At 26.3% G+C, this 20,022-nt stretch overlaps 1 protein-coding gene and 1 non-coding gene across 3 annotated transcripts; one reads left to right on the top strand and one right to left on the bottom strand.

The window, feature by feature from the left end:
- The first annotated feature begins 2,061 nt into the window (after positions 1 to 2,061).
- Positions 2,062 to 3,524, top strand: LOC135267001 (uncharacterized). 2 transcript variants are annotated; one of them, XR_010335226.1, is made up of 3 exons: positions 2,062 to 2,617; positions 2,670 to 2,754; positions 2,809 to 3,524. XR_010335226.1 is itself a non-coding variant. In XM_064358510.1 (2 exons), the coding sequence occupies exons 1-2, from the start codon at positions 2,353 to 2,355 to the stop codon at positions 3,463 to 3,465; spliced, it is 1,059 nt and encodes a 352-aa protein (XP_064214580.1). In that variant the 5' UTR covers positions 2,062 to 2,352; the 3' UTR covers positions 3,466 to 3,524. The 2 variants fall into 2 exon arrangements, 1 of the variants encoding a protein (XP_064214580.1); XM_064358510.1 differs by having other exon boundaries at positions 2,062 to 2,754.
- Positions 3,525 to 18,498: 14,974 nt separating this feature from the next.
- LOC103313400 (uncharacterized) lies at positions 18,499 to 19,451 on the bottom strand. Its single transcript, XR_010335106.1, has 4 exons — positions 19,229 to 19,451; positions 18,859 to 19,182; positions 18,707 to 18,814; positions 18,499 to 18,658 (listed from the first exon to the last, which is right to left on the bottom strand). It is a non-coding gene; the product is annotated as an uncharacterized LOC103313400 (transcript).
- Between the last annotated feature and the right edge of the window lie 571 nt (positions 19,452 to 20,022).

The raw sequence follows: 20,022 nt of genomic DNA, 5'->3' as shown, positions 1-20,022 counted from the left end.
TAACTTTCATACAAATAAAGATTTTTATTGGTGTTGTTTTAATTTTTTAAATGTCTTGCTACAAACAGTAGCCAACGCAGAAGCCATAAGAAGGTAGGTGCATTTTTTTGCGTTTTATCTTGTGATGTGTTGATTTAATAGCTTGTGTGCCATATATTATACCGTATTGTGTATTCTTTATTCTGTATAATATTTATTAAAGTCGCTGGTTGTAACTTTCCTACAAATTAATTTTTTGTTGGTTGTGTTTTTAATTTATTTTTTAGGTTTTGCTACAAATGGTAGCAGATGCAGTATAAAGGTAAGAGCATTTATTTAACGCCAAGTGAAAAAGCTTTGATTTTTGTGTACTATTTTTTCATTTCACAAACCAATAATTCCTTTATTCCCTTCATTTGAAATAATCATTGTTTACCTCATCCTTATATCCATTTTTCCTGGCAAGAATGCTCTAAACCTCCACGTGGTTCTTGCCGGACAAATTAGTTATTGACTAATTTGACCAATTAGAGCAATCCTTAAATATAACATTGTTGACTGTTTTTTACAGCCGTAAAATTATGTCGCTTGTTGTAATTTTCATGCAAATAAAGATTTTTTATTGGTGTTGTTTTTAATTTTTTTTAATGCTACAAACGGTAGCCAACGTGGAAGCGATATGAAGGTAGGTGTATTTTATTGCTGTGTCGTATTTATTTATTTCAAAAAACCAATAATTTCATAAAACTTAATTGCAATTAAAATCTTTAAATGCGGTATTGAAAAGTGATATTTTGAGTGACACATTTTAAATACAGTAACTATAAATAAAATAAACCACTCAAATAATTTATTGCCACGAAATTTTACCTTTAGTTTCAATGAATGAAAGTGGCTTGCTCAAAATTTAATGCAAATAAACATTTTTTTTGGTTTCATTTTTATTATTATTTTTTTTTGGTTTCATTTTTATTATTATTTTTTTTAATGCTACAAACGGTAGCCAACGTGGAAGCGATATGAAGGTAGGTGTATTTTATTGCTGTGTCGTATTTATTTATTTCAAAAAACCAATAATTTCATAAAACTTAATTGCAATTAAAATCTTTAAATGCGGTATTGAAAAGTGATATTTTGAGTGACACATTTTAAATACAGTAACTATAAATAAAATAAAACACTAAAATAATTTATTGCCACGAAATTTTGCCTTTAATTTCAATGAATGAAAGTGGCTTGCTCAAAATTTAATGCAAATAAACATTTTTTTTTATTTCATTTATATTATTGTTATTTTTTTTAATGCTACAAACGGTAGCCAACGTGGAAGCGATATGAAGGTAGGTGTATTTTATTGCTGTGTCGTATTTATTTATTTCACAAACCAATAATTTCATAAAACTTAATTGCAATTAAAATCTTTAAATGCGGTATTGAAAAGTGATATTTTGAGTGACACATTTTAAATACAGTAACTATAAATAAAATAAAACACTAAAATAATTTATTGCCACGAAATTTTGCCTTTAATTTCAATGAATGAAAGTGGCTTGCTCAAAATTTAATGCAAATAAACATTTTTTTTTTTATTTCATTTATATTATTATTATTTTTTTTAATGCTACAAACGGTAGCCAACGTGGAAGCGATATGAAGGTAGGTGTATTTTATTGCTGTGTCGTATTTATTTATTTCACAAACCAATAATTTCATAAAACTTAATTGCAAGTAAAATCTTTAAATGCGGTATTGAAAAGTGATATTTTGAGTGACACATTTTAAATACAGTAACTATAAATAAAATAAAACACTAAAATAATTTATTGCCACGTAATTTTGCCTTTAATTTCAATGAATGAAAGTGGCTTGTTCAAAATTTAATGCAAATAAACATTTTTTTTTTATTTCATTTATATTATTATTATTTTTTTTAATGCTACAAACGGTAGCCAACGTGGAAGCGATATGAAGGTAGGTGTATTTTATTGCTGTGTCGTATTTATTTATTTCAAAAAACCAATAATTTCATAAAACTTAATTGCAAGTAAAATCTTTAAATGCGGTATTGAAATAGTAATTTTTGTATTAAGTGCGCGAAATGAGTGTTTTTTTAATGGCGCCTGAGAATGTTATTTTAGTCGAGACCGCCAGGTCGAGACCTAAAAGACATTCGAAGGCGCCATTAAAACATGAATTTCGCCACGAAATACAAACAACGTTTTTTCTACAGCCTCCAGATGAAGAAAAAAGTAACAGAAATTAGTTGGAACAAAATGGTCTGATAAATCGAGTTGCTTGCATGGTTACGATGATAAATAAAAGTGATAGTTGCGAAAAATTTGTCACAATAGGTATTTTTGTTGAAGAAGTGTGATGGATTTTAGCAGCGAAAACGAAATAGATGCAATTGCAAGCGCGGCAGTGTCGAATCTTTTGCCTGCTAAATCAAGACCGCAGTACGAAAAAACGTATCTTCAGTTTCGGCAGTGGTGTTCTATGAAAAAGATTGATCAAGTAACGGAAAATGTTTTGTTGGCGTATTTGGAAGAAAAGTCTACCACCTTAAAGCCACCAACACTCTGGGCCCTTTATGCGATGTTGAAAGCCACCTTAAACGTTAAAGAGAATATCGATACACGTAAGTTTCCGAAGTTAGTGCCCTACCTGAAAAGCAAAAGCGTAGGTTACAGAAGCAAGAAGTCGCAAATTTTAGACAAAGAAGACATTAGCAAGTTTATTAATGAAGCAGATGACAAGATATATTTACTGATGAAGGTAAACTTATCATATTAGTGTAATACAAATCAAAACAACTCGTTTTATTTATAGACTGTGCTAATTTTGGGTATATCGGGAGCCCTTCGACGTGAAGAATTAGTTAAAATGAAGCTAACTGACATAGAAGATAAACAGTCTGTCTTAATTGTGAAGGTGCCTGATACAAAAACCCACTGCGAACGAATATTTACTGTTTCAAATTTAGAAAATATAGAAATTGTCAGAAAATATAGAGCTTTGCGGCCTCCACGGGCGACTAGTGACCGTTTATTTTTAAAGTATACCAACGGAAAATGTGTGAATCAAAATGTTGGAATTAACAAAATCGGAGAGATACCAAGTTTGATTGCAAAGTGGCTTAACAAAGACGAACCTAAAAAATATACTGGTCACTGCTTCAGAAGAAGCTCTGCCACTCTTTTGGCGAATGCTGGAGGTGATCTAATTTCAATTAAACGTCATGGGGGCTGGAGAAGCAGCACAGTGGCAGAAAGTTACATCGAGGACTCTTTGAATAATAAAATTGAAATTGCCAATAAAATTCAACCTTCTTCCTCCACAGAAGAAAACAAAATCACTCAACCTTCTACATCGGCTTCTTTTAATGGCGAAAATAACTTTCATTTACAAGCGTCTTCACTCAGGCCTCTGGGGATAAACGGGGGCACGTTTTCGTCATGCACATTTAATTTTCATATGTCAAAGTAAATATCTATTATTATTGTTTTGTAATATTGTTCTGTATAATTATAAAACCTTTAAAACTACCTCTCATTATCGATCCGTCTCTTCATTTCGGTTGCTGTTGATGTCTTTTCGTGTTACTAAAATTGTAACAGAAATAAGTTGGAACAAAATGATCTGAAAAATCGAGTTGCCTGCACAGTTAAAAAATATTATTTTTTCACTGTGAAACCGTGAAAAAATAATATTTTTTCACAGTGAAAAAACGTCAAACTTCGCGCATAGGTAACCATGCATAAATGTCACGATTTTTTGACGGCTGTAGAAAAAGTGATATTTTGAGTGACACATTTTAAATACAGTAACTATAAATAAAATAAAACACTAAAATAATTTATTGCCACGTAATTTTGCCTTTAATTTCAATGAATGAAAGTGGCTTGTTCAAAATTTAATGCAAATAAACATTTTTTTTTTATTTCATTTATATTATTATTATTTTTTTTAATGCTACAAACGGTAGCCAACGTGGAAGCGATATGAAGGTAGGTGTATTTTATTGCTGTGTCGTATTTATTTATTTCAAAAAACCAATAATTTCATAAAACTTAATTGCAAGTAAAATCTTTAAATGCGGTATTGAAAAGTGATATTTTGAGTGACACATTTTAAATACAGTAACTATAAATAAAATAAAACACTAAAATAATTTATTGCCACGAAATTTTGCCTTTAATTTCAATGAATGAAAGTGGCTTGCTCAAAATTTAATGCAAATAAACATTTTTTTTATTTCATTTTTATTATTTTTTTTTTTTAATGCTACAAACGGTAGCCAACGTGGAAGCGATATGAAGGTAGGTGTATTTTATTGCTGTGTCGTATTTATTTATTTCACAAACCAATAATTTCATAAAACTTAATTGCAAGTAAAATCTTTAAATGCGGTATTGAAAAGTGATATTTTGAGTGACACATTTTAAATACAGTAACTATAAATAAAATAAAACACTAAAATAATTTATTGCCACGTAATTTTGCCTTTAATTTCAATGAATGAAAGTGGCTTGTTCAAAATTTAATGCAAATAAACATTTTTTTTTTATTTCATTTATATTATTATTATTTTTTTTAATGCTACAAACGGTAGCCAACGTGGAAGCGATATGAAGGTAGGTGTATTTTATTGCTGTGTCGTATTTATTTATTTCACAAACCAATAATTTCATAAAACTTAATTGCAATTAAAATCTTTAAATGCGGTATTGAAAAGTGATATTTTGAGTGACACATTTTAAATACAGTAACTATAAATAAAATAAAACACTAAAATAATTTATTGCCACGTAATTTTGCCTTTAATTTCAATGAATGAAAGTGGCTTGTTCAAAATTTAATGCAAATAAACATTTTTTTTTTATTTCATTTATATTATTATTATTTTTTTTAATGCTACAAACGGTAGCCAACGTGGAAGCGATATGAAGGTAGGTGTATTTTATTGCTGTGTCGTATTTATTTATTTCAAAAAACCAATAATTTCATAAAACTTAATTGCAAGTAAAATCTTTAAATGCGGTATTGAAAAGTGATATTTTGAGTGACACATTTTAAATACAGTAACTATAAATAAAATAAACCACTCAAATAATTTATTGCCACGAAATTTTACCTTTAGTTTCAATGAATGAAAGTGGCTTGCTCAAAATTTAATGCAAATAAACATTTTTTTTGGTTTCATTTTTATTATTATTTTTTTTTGGTTTCATTTTTATTATTATTTTTTTTAATGCTACAAACGGTAGCCAACGTGGAAGCGATATGAAGGTAGGTGTATTTTATTGCTGTGTCGTATTTATTTATTTCAAAAAACCAATAATTTCATAAAACTTAATTGCAATTAAAATCTTTAAATGCGGTATTGAAAAGTGATATTTTGAGTGACACATTTTAAATACAGTAACTATAAATAAAATAAACCACTCAAATAATTTATTGCCACGAAATTTTACCTTTAGTTTCAATGAATGAAAGTGGCTTGCTCAAAATTTAATGCAAATAAACATTTTTTTTGGTTTCATTTTTATTATTATTTTTTTTTGGTTTCATTTTTATTATTATTTTTTTTAATGCTACAAACGGTAGCCAACGTGGAAGCGATATGAAGGTAGGTGTATTTTATTGCTGTGTCGTATTTATTTATTTCAAAAAACCAATAATTTCATAAAACTTAATTGCAATTAAAATCTTTAAATGCGGTATTGAAAAGTGATATTTTGAGTGACACATTTTAAATACAGTAACTATAAATAAAATAAAACACTAAAATAATTTATTGCCACGAAATTTTGCCTTTAATTTCAATGAATGAAAGTGGCTTGCTCAAAATTTAATGCAAATAAACATTTTTTTTATTTCATTTTTATTATTTTTTTTTTTAATGCTACAAACGGTAGCCAACGTGGAAGCGATATGAAGGTAGGTGTATTTTATTGCTGTGTCGTATTTATTTATTTCACAAACCAATAATTTCATAAAACTTAATTGCAAGTAAAATCTTTAAATGCGGTATTGAAAAGTGATATTTTGAGTGACACATTTTAAATACAGTAACTATAAATAAAATAAAACACTAAAATAATTTATTGCCACGTAATTTTGCCTTTAATTTCAATGAATGAAAGTGGCTTGTTCAAAATTTAATGCAAATAAACATTTTTTTTTTATTTCATTTATATTATTATTATTTTTTTTAATGCTACAAACGGTAGCCAACGTGGAAGCGATATGAAGGTAGGTGTATTTTATTGCTGTGTCGTATTTATTTATTTCACAAACCAATAATTTCATAAAACTTAATTGCAATTAAAATCTTTAAATGCGGTATTGAAAAGTGATATTTTGAGTGACACATTTTAAATACAGTAACTATAAATAAAATAAACCACTCAAATAATTTATTGCCACGAAATTTTGCCTTTAATTTCAATGAATGAAAGTGGCTTGCTCAAAATTTAATGCAAATAAACATTTTTTTTATTTCATTTTTATTATTTTTTTTTTTTAATGCTACAAACGGTAGCCAACGTGGAAGCGATATGAAGGTAGGTGTATTTTATTGCTGTGTCGTATTTATTTATTTCAAAAAACCAATAATTTCATAAAACTTAATTGCAATTAAAATCTTTAAATGCGGTATTGAAAAGTGATATTTTGAGTGACACATTTTAAATACAGTAACTATAAATAAAATAAAACACTAAAATAATTTATTGCCACGAAATTTTGCCTTTAATTTCAATGAATGAAAGTGGCTTGCTCAAAATTTAATGCAAATAAACATTTTTTTTTTATTTCATTTATATTATTATTATTTTTTTTAATGCTACAAACGGTAGCCAACGTGGAAGCGATATGAAGGTAGGTGTATTTTATTGCTGTGTCGTATTTATTTATTTCACAAACCAATAATTTCATAAAACTTAATTGCAATTAAAATCTTTAAATGCGGTATTGAAAAGTGATATTTTGAGTGACACATTTTAAATACAGTAACTATAAATAAAATAAACCACTCAAATAATTTATTGCCACGAAATTTTGCCTTTAATTTCAATGAATGAAAGTGGCTTGCTCAAAATTTAATGCAAATAAACATTTTTTTTATTTCATTTTTATTATTTTTTTTTTTTAATGCTACAAACGGTAGCCAACGTGGAAGCGATATGAAGGTAGGTGTATTTTATTGCTGTGTCGTATTTATTTATTTCAAAAAACCAATAATTTCATAAAACTTAATTGCAATTAAAATCTTTAAATGCGGTATTGAAAAGTGATATTTTGAGTGACACATTTTAAATACAGTAACTATAAATAAAATAAAACACTAAAATAATTTATTGCCACGAAATTTTGCCTTTAATTTCAATGAATGAAAGTGGCTTGCTCAAAATTTAATGCAAATAAACATTTTTTTTTTATTTCATTTATATTATTATTATTTTTTTTAATGCTACAAACGGTAGCCAACGTGGAAGCGATATGAAGGTAGGTGTATTTTATTGCTGTGTCGTATTTATTTATTTCACAAACCAATAATTTCATAAAACTTAATTGCAATTAAAATCTTTAAATGCGGTATTGAAAAGTGATATTTTGAGTGACACATTTTAAATACAGTAACTATAAATAAAATAAAACACTAAAATAATTTATTGCCACGTAATTTTGCCTTTAATTTCAATGAATGAAAGTGGCTTGTTCAAAATTTAATGCAAATAAACATTTTTTTTTTATTTCATTTATATTATTATTTTTTTTTTTAATGCTACAAACGGTAGCCAACGTGGAAGCGATATGAAGGTAGGTGTATTTTATTGCTGTGTCGTATTTATTTATTTCAAAAAACCAATAATTTCATAAAACTTAATTGCAAGTAAAATCTTTAAATGCGGTATTGAAAAGTGATATTTTGAGTGACACATTTTAAATACAGTAACTATAAATAAAATAAAACACTAAAATAATTTATTGCCACGTAATTTTGCCTTTAATTTCAATGAATGAAAGTGGCTTGTTCAAAATTTAATGCAAATAAACATTTTTTTTTTATTTCATTTATATTATTATTATTTTTTTTAATGCTACAAACGGTAGCCAACGTGGAAGCGATATGAAGGTAGGTGTATTTTATTGCTGTGTCGTATTTATTTATTTCAAAAAACCAATAATTTCATAAAACTTAATTGCAAGTAAAATCTTTAAATGCGGTATTGAAAAGTGATATTTTGAGTGACACATTTTAAATACAGTAACTATAAATAAAATAAAACACTAAAATAATTTATTGCCACGTAATTTTGCCTTTAATTTCAATGAATGAAAGTGGCTTGTTCAAAATTTAATGCAAATAAACATTTTTTTTTTATTTCATTTATATTATTATTATTTTTTTTAATGCTACAAACGGTAGCCAACGTGGAAGCGATATGAAGGTAGGTGTATTTTATTGCTGTGTCGTATTTATTTATTTCACAAACCAATAATTTCATAAAACTTAATTGCAATTAAAATCTTTAAATGCGGTATTGAAAAGTGATATTTTGAGTGACACATTTTAAATACAGTAACTATAAATAAAATAAACCACTCAAATAATTTATTGCCACGAAATTTTGCCTTTAATTTCAATGAATGAAAGTGGCTTGCTCAAAATTTAATGCAAATAAACATTTTTTTTTATTTCATTTATATTATTATTATTTTTTTTAATGCTACAAACGGTAGCCAACGTGGAAGCGATATGAAGGTAGGTGTATTTTATTGCTGTGTCGTATTTATTTATTTCAAAAAACCAATAATTTCATAAAACTTAATTGCAATTAAAATCTTTAAATGCGGTATTGAAAAGTGATATTTTGAGTGACACATTTTAAATACAGTAACTATAAATAAAATAAACCACTCAAATAATTTATTGCCACGAAATTTTGCCTTTAATTTCAATGAATGAAAGTGGCTTGCTCAAAATTTAATGCAAATAAACATTTTTTTTTATTTCATTTATATTATTATTATTTTTTTTAATGCTACAAACGGTAGCCAACGTGGAAGCGATATGAAGGTAGGTGTATTTTATTGCTGTGTCGTATTTATTTATTTCAAAAAACCAATAATTTCATAAAACTTAATTGCAATTAAAATCTTTAAATGCGGTATTGAAAAGTGATATTTTGAGTGACACATTTTAAATACAGTAACTATAAATAAAATAAAACACTAAAATAATTTATTGCCACGTAATTTTGCCTTTAATTTCAATGAATGAAAGTGGCTTGCTCAAAATTTAATGCAAATAAACATTTTTTTTTATTTCATTTATATTATTATTATTTTTTTTAATGCTACAAACGGTAGCCAACGTGGAAGCGATATGAAGGTAGGTGTATTTTATTGCTGTGTCGTATTTATTTATTTCACAAACCAATAATTTCATAAAACTTAATTGCAATTAAAATCTTTAAATGCGGTATTGAAAAGTGATATTTTGAGTGACACATTTTAAATACAGTAACTATAAATAAAATAAAACACTAAAATAATTTATTGCCACGTAATTTTGCCTTTAATTTCAATGAATGAAAGTGGCTTGTTCAAAATTTAATGCAAATAAACATTTTTTTTTTATTTCATTTATATTATTATTATTTTTTTTAATGCTACAAACGGTAGCCAACGTGGAAGCGATATGAAGGTAGGTGTATTTTATTGCTGTGTCGTATTTATTTATTTCAAAAAACCAATAATTTCATAAAACTTAATTGCAAGTAAAATCTTTAAATGCGGTATTGAAAAGTGATATTTTGAGTGACACATTTTAAATACAGTAACTATAAATAAAATAAAACACTAAAATAATTTATTGCCACGTAATTTTGCCTTTAATTTCAATGAATGAAAGTGGCTTGTTCAAAATTTAATGCAAATAAACATTTTTTTTTTATTTCATTTATATTATTATTATTTTTTTTAATGCTACAAACGGTAGCCAACGTGGAAGCGATATGAAGGTAGGTGTATTTTATTGCTGTGTCGTATTTATTTATTTCAAAAAACCAATAATTTCATAAAACTTAATTGCAAGTAAAATCTTTAAATGCGGTATTGAAAAGTGATATTTTGAGTGACACATTTTAAATACAGTAACTATAAATAAAATAAAACACTAAAATAATTTATTGCCACGTAATTTTGCCTTTAATTTCAATGAATGAAAGTGGCTTGTTCAAAATTTAATGCAAATAAACATTTTTTTTTTATTTCATTTATATTATTATTATTTTTTTTAATGCTACAAACGGTAGCCAACGTGGAAGCGATATGAAGGTAGGTGTATTTTATTGCTGTGTCGTATTTATTTATTTCAAAAAACCAATAATTTCATAAAACTTAATTGCAAGTAAAATCTTTAAATGCGGTATTGAAAAGTGATATTTTGAGTGACACATTTTAAATACAGTAACTATAAATAAAATAAAACACTAAAATAATTTATTGCCACGTAATTTTGCCTTTAATTTCAATGAATGAAAGTGGCTTGTTCAAAATTTAATGCAAATAAACATTTTTTTTTTATTTCATTTATATTATTATTATTTTTTTTAATGCTACAAACGGTAGCCAACGTGGAAGCGATATGAAGGTAGGTGTATTTTATTGCTGTGTCGTATTTATTTATTTCAAAAAACCAATAATTTCATAAAACTTAATTGCAAGTAAAATCTTTAAATGCGGTATTGAAAAGTGATATTTTGAGTGACACATTTTAAATACAGTAACTATAAATAAAATAAAACACTAAAATAATTTATTGCCACGTAATTTTGCCTTTAATTTCAATGAATGAAAGTGGCTTGTTCAAAATTTAATGCAAATAAACATTTTTTTTTTATTTCATTTATATTATTATTATTTTTTTTAATGCTACAAACGGTAGCCAACGTGGAAGCGATATGAAGGTAGGTGTATTTTATTGCTGTGTCGTATTTATTTATTTCACAAACCAATAATTTCATAAAACTTAATTGCAATTAAAATCTTTAAATGCGGTATTGAAAAGTGATATTTTGAGTGACACATTTTAAATACAGTAACTATAAATAAAATAAACCACTCAAATAATTTATTGCCACGAAATTTTGCCTTTAATTTCAATGAATGAAAGTGGCTTGCTCAAAATTTAATGCAAATAAACATTTTTTTTTATTTCATTTATATTATTATTATTTTTTTTAATGCTACAAACGGTAGCCAACGTGGAAGCGATATGAAGGTAGGTGTATTTTATTGCTGTGTCGTATTTATTTATTTCACAAACCAATATTTCCTTAAAATTTAATTGCAATAAAATAACACCGACTCTAAATGCGGTGTTGAAAAGTCATAGTTTGAGTGACTCATTTTAAATTCAATGACTAAATAAAATAAAACACTCAAATAATTTATTGCCACTTAGTAATTTTGTCTTTAATTTCAATGAATGAAAGTGGCTTCAAAATTTAATGCAAATAAACATTTTTTTTGGTTTCATTTTTATTATTATTTTTTTTTGGTTTCATTTTTATTATTATTTTTTTTTAATGCTACAAACGGTAGCCAACGTGGAAGCGATATGAAGGTAGGTGTATTTTATTGCTGTGTCGTATTTATTTATTTCAAAAAACCAATAATTTCATAAAACTTAATTGCAAGTAAAATCTTTAAATGCGGTATTGAAAAGTGATATTTTGAGTGACACATTTTAAATACAGTAACTATAAATAAAATAAAACACTAAAATAATTTATTGCCACGTAATTTTGCCTTTAATTTCAATGAATGAAAGTGGCTTGTTCAAAATTTAATGCAAATAAACATTTTTTTTGGTTTCATTTTTATTATTATTTTTTTTAATGCTACAAACGGTAGCCAACGTGGAAGCGATATGAAGGTAGGTGTATTTTATTGCTGTGTCGTATTTATTTATTTCACAAACCAATAATTTCATAAAACTTAATTGCAATTAAAATCTTTAAATGCGGTATTGAAAAGTGATATTTTGAGTGACACATTTTAAATACAGTAACTATAAATAAAATAAACCACTCAAATAATTTATTGCCACGAAATTTTGCCTTTAATTTCAATGAATGAAAGTGGCTTGCTCAAAATTTAATGCAAATAAACATTTTTTTTTATTTCATTTATATTATTATTATTTTTTTTAATGCTACAAACGGTAGCCAACGTGGAAGCGATATGAAGGTAGGTGTATTTTATTGCTGTGTCGTATTTATTTATTTCAAAAAACCAATAATTTCATAAAACTTAATTGCAATTAAAATCTTTAAATGCGGTATTGAAAAGTGATATTTTGAGTGACACATTTTAAATACAGTAACTATAAATAAAATAAAACACTAAAATAATTTATTGCCACGTAATTTTGCCTTTAATTTCAATGAATGAAAGTGGCTTGTTCAAAATTTAATGCAAATAAACATTTTTTTTTTATTTCATTTATATTATTATTTTTTTTTTTAATGCTACAAACGGTAGCCAACGTGGAAGCGATATGAAGGTAGGTGTATTTTATTGCTGTGTCGTATTTATTTATTTCAAAAAACCAATAATTTCATAAAACTTAATTGCAAGTAAAATCTTTAAATGCGGTATTGAAAAGTGATATTTTGAGTGACACATTTTAAATACAGTAACTATAAATAAAATAAACCACTCAAATAATTTATTGCCACGAAATTTTGCCTTTAATTTCAATGAATGAAAGTGGCTTGCTCAAAATTTAATGCAAATAAACATTTTTTTTTATTTCATTTATATTATTATTATTTTTTTTAATGCTACAAACGGTAGCCAACGTGGAAGCGATATGAAGGTAGGTGTATTTTATTGCTGTGTCGTATTTATTTATTTCAAAAAACCAATAATTTCATAAAACTTAATTGCAATTAAAATCTTTAAATGCGGTATTGAAAAGTGATATTTTGAGTGACACATTTTAAATACAGTAACTATAAATAAAATAAAACACTCAAATAATTTATTGCCACGAAATTTTGCCTTTAATTTCAATGAATGAAAGTGGCTTGCTCAAAATTTAATGCAAATAAACATTTTTTTTTATTTCATTTATATTATTATTATTTTTTTTAATGCTACAAACGGTAGCCAACGTGGAAGCGATATGAAGGTAGGTGTATTTTATTGCTGTGTCGTATTTATTTATTTCAAAAAACCAATAATTTCATAAAACTTAATTGCAATTAAAATCTTTAAATGCGGTATTGAAAAGTGATATTTTGAGTGACACATTTTAAATACAGTAACTATAAATAAAATAAAACACTCAAATAATTTATTGCCACGAAATTTTGCCTTTAATTTCAATGAATGAAAGTGGCTTGTTCAAAATTTAATGCAAATAAACATTTTTTTTTTATTTCATTTATATTATTATTTTTTTTTTTAATGCTACAAACGGTAGCCAACGTGGAAGCGATATGAAGGTAGGTGTATTTTATTGCTGTGTCGTATTTATTTATTTCACAAACCAATAATTTCATAAAACTTAATTGCAATTAAAATCTTTAAATGCGGTATTGAAAAGTGATATTTTGAGTGACACATTTTAAATACAGTAACTATAAATAAAATAAAACACTAAAATAATTTATTGCCACGTAATTTTGCCTTTAATTTCAATGAATGAAAGTGGCTTGTTCAAAATTTAATGCAAATAAACATTTTTTTTTTATTTCATTTATATTATTATTTTTTTTTTTAATGCTACAAACGGTAGCCAACGTGGAAGCGATATGAAGGTAGGTGTATTTTATTGCTGTGTCGTATTTATTTATTTCAAAAAACCAATAATTTCATAAAACTTAATTGCAAGTAAAATCTTTAAATGCGGTATTGAAAAGTGATATTTTGAGTGACACATTTTAAATACAGTAACTATAAATAAAATAAAACACTAAAATAATTTATTGCCACGTAATTTTGCCTTTAATTTCAATGAATGAAAGTGGCTTGTTCAAAATTTAATGCAAATAAACATTTTTTTTTTATTTCATTTATATTATTATTATTTTTTTTAATGCTACAAACGGTAGCCAACGTGGAAGCGATATGAAGGTAGGTGTATTTTATTGCTGTGTCGTATTTATTTATTTCAAAAAACCAATAATTTCATAAAACTTAATTGCAAGTAAAATCTTTAAATGCGGTATTGAAAAGTGATATTTTGAGTGACACATTTTAAATACAGTAACTATAAATAAAATAAAACACTAAAATAATTTATTGCCACGTAATTTTGCCTTTAATTTCAATGAATGAAAGTGGCTTGTTCAAAATTTAATGCAAATAAACATTTTTTTTTTATTTCATTTATATTATTATTATTTTTTTTAATGCTACAAACGGTAGCCAACGTGGAAGCGATATGAAGGTAGGTGTATTTTATTGCTGTGTCGTATTTATTTATTTCAAAAAACCAATAATTTCATAAAACTTAATTGCAAGTAAAATCTTTAAATGCGGTATTGAAAAGTGATATTTTGAGTGACACATTTTAAATACAGTAACTATAAATAAAATAAAACACTAAAATAATTTATTGCCACGTAATTTTGCCTTTAATTTCAATGAATGAAAGTGGCTTGTTCAAAATTTAATGCAAATAAACATTTTTTTTTTATTTCATTTATATTATTATTATTTTTTTTAATGCTACAAACGGTAGCCAACGTGGAAGCGATATGAAGGTAGGTGTATTTTATTGCTGTGTCGTATTTATTTATTTCAAAAAACCAATAATTTCATAAAACTTAATTGCAAGTAAAATCTTTAAATGCGGTATTGAAAAGTGATATTTTGAGTGACACATTTTAAATACAGTAACTATAAATAAAATAAAACACTAAAATAATTTATTGCCACGTAATTTTGCCTTTAATTTCAATGAATGAAAGTGGCTTGTTCAAAATTTAATGCAAATAAACATTTTTTTTTTATTTCATTTATATTATTATTATTTTTTTTAATGCTACAAACGGTAGCCAACGTGGAAGCGATATGAAGGTAGGTGTATTTTATTGCTGTGTCGTATTTATTTATTTCAAAAAACCAATAATTTCATAAAACTTAATTGCAAGTAAAATCTTTAAATGCGGTATTGAAAAGTGATATTTTGAGTGACACATTTTAAATACAGTAACTATAAATAAAATAAAACACTAAAATAATTTATTGCCACGTAATTTTGCCTTTAATTTCAATGAATGAAAGTGGCTTGTTCAAAATTTAATGCAAATAAACATTTTTTTTTTATTTCATTTATATTATTATTATTTTTTTTAATGCTACAAACGGTAGCCAACGTGGAAGCGATATGAAGGTAGGTGTATTTTATTGCTGTGTCGTATTTATTTATTTCAAAAAACCAATAATTTCATAAAACTTAATTGCAATTAAAATCTTTAAATGCGGTATTGAAAAGTGATATTTTGAGTGACACATTTTAAATACAGTAACTATAAATAAAATAAAACACTAAAATAATTTATTGCCACGTAATTTTGCCTTTAATTTCAATGAATGAAAGTGGCTTGTTCAAAATTTAATGCAAATAAACATTTTTTTTTTATTTCATTTATATTATTATTATTTTTTTTAATGCTACAAACGGTAGCCAACGTGGAAGCGATATGAAGGTAGGTGTATTTTATTGCTGTGTCGTATTTATTTATTTCAAAAAACCAATAATTTCATAAAACTTAATTGCAAGTAAAATCTTTAAATGCGGTATTGAAAAGTGATATTTTGAGTGACACATTTTAAATACAGTAACTATAAATAAAATAAAACACTAAAATAATTTATTGCCACGTAATTTTGCCTTTAATTTCAATGAATGAAAGTGGCTTGTTCAAAATTTAATGCAAATAAACATTTTTTTTTTATTTCATTTATATTATTATTATTTTTTTTAATGCTACAAACGGTAGCCAACGTGGAAGCGATATGAAGGTAGGTGTATTTTATTGCTGTGTCGTATTTATTTATTTCACAAACCAATAATTTCATAAAACTTAATTGCAATTAAAATCTTTAAATGCGGTATTGAAAAGTGATATTTTGAGTGACTCATTTTAAATACAGTAACTATAAATAAAATAAACCACTCAAATAATTTATTGCCACGAAATTTTACCTTTAGTTTCAATGAATGAAAGTGGCTTGCTCAAAATTTAATGCAAATAAACATTTTTTTTGGTTTCATTTTTATTATTATTTTTTTTTGGTTTCATTTTTATTATTATTTTTTTTTAATGCTACAAACGGTAGCCAACGTGGAAGCGATATGAAGGTAGGTGTATTTTATTGCTGTGTCGTATTTATTTATTTCAAAAAACCAATAATTTCATAAAACTTAATTGCAAGTAAAATCTTTAAATGCGGTATTGAAAAGTGATATTTTGAGTGACACATTTTAAATACAGTAACTATAAATAAAATAAAACACTAAAATAATTTATTGCCACGTAATTTTGCCTTTAATTTCAATGAATGAAAGTGGCTTGTTCAAAATTTAATGCAAATAAACATTTTTTTTGGTTTCATTTTTATTATTATTTTTTTTAATGCTACAAACGGTAGCCAACGTGGAAGCGATATGAAGGTAGGTGTATTTTATTGCTGTGTCGTATTTATTTATTTCACAAACCAATAATTTCATAAAACTTAATTGCAATTAAAATCTTTAAATGCGGTATTGAAAAGTGATATTTTGAGTGACACATTTTAAATACAGTAACTATAAATAAAATAAAACACTCAAATAATTTATTGCCACGAAATTTTGCCTTTAATTTCAATGAATGAAAGTGGCTTGCTCAAAATTTAATGCAAATAAACATTTTTTTTTATTTCATTTATATTATTATTATTTTTTTTAATGCTACAAACGGTAGCCAACGTGGAAGCGATATGAAGGTAGGTGTATTTTATTGCTGTGTCGTATTTATTTATTTCAAAAAACCAATAATTTCATAAAACTTAATTGCAATTAAAATCTTTAAATGCGGTATTGAAAAGTGATATTTTGAGTGACACATTTTAAATACAGTAACTATAAATAAAATAAAACACTCAAATAATTTATTGCCACGAAATTTTGCCTTTAATTTCAATGAATGAAAGTGGCTTGCTCAAAATTTAATGCAAATAAACATTTTTTTTTATTTCATTTTTATTATTATTATTTTTTTTAATGCTACAAACGGTAGCCAACGTGGAAGCGATATGAAGGTAGGTGTATTTTATTGCTGTGTCGTATTTATTTATTTCACAAACCAATAATTTCATAAAACTTAATTGCAATTAAAATCTTTAAATGCGGTATTGAAAAGTGATATTTTGAGTGACACATTTTAAATACAGTAACTATAAATAAAATAAAACACTAAAATAATTTATTGCCACGTAATTTTGCCTTTAATTTCAATGAATGAAAGTGGCTTGCTCAAAATTTAATGCAAATAAACATTTTTTTTTATTTCATTTTTATTATTATTATTTTTTTTAATGCTACAAACGGTAGCCAACGTGGAAGCGATATGAAGGTAGGTGTATTTTATTGCTGTGTCGTATTTATTTATTTCACAAACCAATAATTTCATAAAACTTAATTGCAATTAAAATCTTTAAATGCGGTATTGAAAAGTGATATTTTGAGTGACACATTTTAAATACAGTAACTATAAATAAAATAAAACACTCAAATAATTTATTGCCACGAAATTTTGCCTTTAATTTCAATGAATGAAAGTGGCTTGTTCAAAATTTAATGCAAATAAACATTTTTTTTGGTTTCATTTTTATTATTATTTTTTTTAATGCTACAAACAGTAGCCAACGTGGAAGCGATATGAAGGTAGGTGTATTTTATTGCTGTGTCGTATTTATTTATTTCACAAACTAATAATTTCATAAAACTCAAATTTGTGAAATTTGTGACGTTTGTGAAATTTTTACTTGTCAGCCGCGCATCGGCACCACGTTTTTCTTCAATAATCTGAAATTTTAAATCCGCCAATAGGATTTCTTTTTCCCGTAAAACACTAGGGCCATCTATCCGCATCATCAGTAAAACCTAATTCAGTGAGGGCTCGATTTGGCTATATCAGTTCGGGATGCCTGCGTTAAAAGTTAAAAACTTTTTTATGTTTGCAGTTTACGCCAACTTTGCATTTTATCGAATTATTTTTTTAAATAAGATTGATATAGTGATGATGTATGATAACACCACCGATATAGTTATTAATAATACGAGTGCGAAAACACAGGCTTGAAGACGTCGTTATGCAACGAGCGTATGCGTTATTCATTTTTTTTATTGAAACATTTTAATTCAAAACGTGTTTTGAAATTAAGTTGGCAACTGTCAGATTAACACAGCCAACTTAATTTCAAATTTATCCATTAATATAGCAATAACGCTGTATTATTATTTTATTTGCAATTTGAAATGATCAACATCTGTATCAATAGCTTCATACCGATAAAACTTGGCATAAAACAATACAACTAATACGAACATCATCAAAATATAGCTACACCACACCAGATGCACGTAAATCAGGTTTCGGTCACTCTGAAATGTGAAATCATAATTCAAAATTACAAAAAAAAAAACACAAACCTGGCTTAAATAGGCTTCAAATCTGGCATTTTTGTCAAAAGTGAGTTTTATTGGGCTTCCATTTGAGTTAAAATTTGGATGTGAGTAAAGGAGTGACGTGTTATAATCCTAAAATTGTTTATTTGTATTTATAGTAATTTGTGATTCGCTACCTGATTGTTGCTTGGGTCACATGACTGACTTAATTTTTCTGGTAAATATTGTTTCGGTCCTTTAATTCGCGCGCAAACTTGGGTTTCGTTCGTGACAAGAAAATCGACAGTGATTAGGGCATTTTTGTTGTGATTGTTGTAACAAAAGGGTTGCCAATCACTCAATTTGTAATAAGCTTTCACTTTTGTGAAATTCTTGAAATCAGAGGGGTTTACACTAATTAGTGTCACCAAAGTGATTTCCTCAATGTACGGTTTGGCGATTTTTTCATCCGCGAAATATAAATCTAAGTTGTTTAAATGTTGGGTCAGTGATTTCCAATTCTGAAATAACAATAAATATTTTAAGAGTTTGTTAAAGTTTACTTACTTGTTCGAGGTCGGTATTTAAAATGTTGTTTGCGCATCTGATATAGAGCGATAGGGTGAAAGTTGTGATGGTGATAACAACAAGAGAAATGAAAAAAATCACTGCCGGTGGTCTGGTTTTGAAAAAATCGTTGCAGTTTTTTAATGTGCTACAGAACATTTTCGGTTATCGCTGATTACGAGATTAGATAAGTGTTAATTGCGATGTCCTCGATGGTTTTGTAATCAATTGCTGGGCCGCACACTGGATTTTGTTGCGAATTATTCGATTAGATTAGCTTCTGTGTTTAACTGTTCGATCAAAAAAAAAGAAAATAACAATAAATTTTATAATGTATTGTTAGCAAACGGTTAGAGTACTTTAATTATAGCCAACGTTGATGGAATTTCGGTGGACAAAAAGATTTTGTTTTCGGCCCCACGTTGGGCGCCAATTTAGAATATTTGTTCTATGGTCCGTTTTTTTTTATAAACAATTGTGTGTCAAAATCAGAAAGAATTTTCGTTGTATGGCTTTAATTGAAGAAATTTATGCAATTAGGTGTATTGCTCACGCAAAATCCGGGTACGTAATGTTAAAAATTTCTCAATATTCCGTTTCAAAAAGGTTTGAACTACTTTTATACCCGATTCTGACACTGACAATTGTTTATTTAAAAAAACTGCTAGTAGATATGCTCTCCTAAATATGGCGCCCAACGTGGGGCATGGAAAACCATTATAGGGTTCAATATCCCCATTGGAAAGCTTGATGAGGAGTCCCAAGAGGTCAGAAAAAACAACAAAAATCTTCAG

The sequence above is a fragment of the Tribolium castaneum genome, chromosome 8 (assembly GCF_031307605.1).
Source record: "Tribolium castaneum strain GA2 chromosome 8, icTriCast1.1, whole genome shotgun sequence".
In the NCBI taxonomy this organism is placed as follows: domain Eukaryota; kingdom Metazoa; phylum Arthropoda; class Insecta; order Coleoptera; family Tenebrionidae; genus Tribolium; species Tribolium castaneum.
The sequence above is the reverse complement of the archived record's forward strand: the minus strand, read 5'-3'. Positions and strand labels throughout refer to the sequence as shown.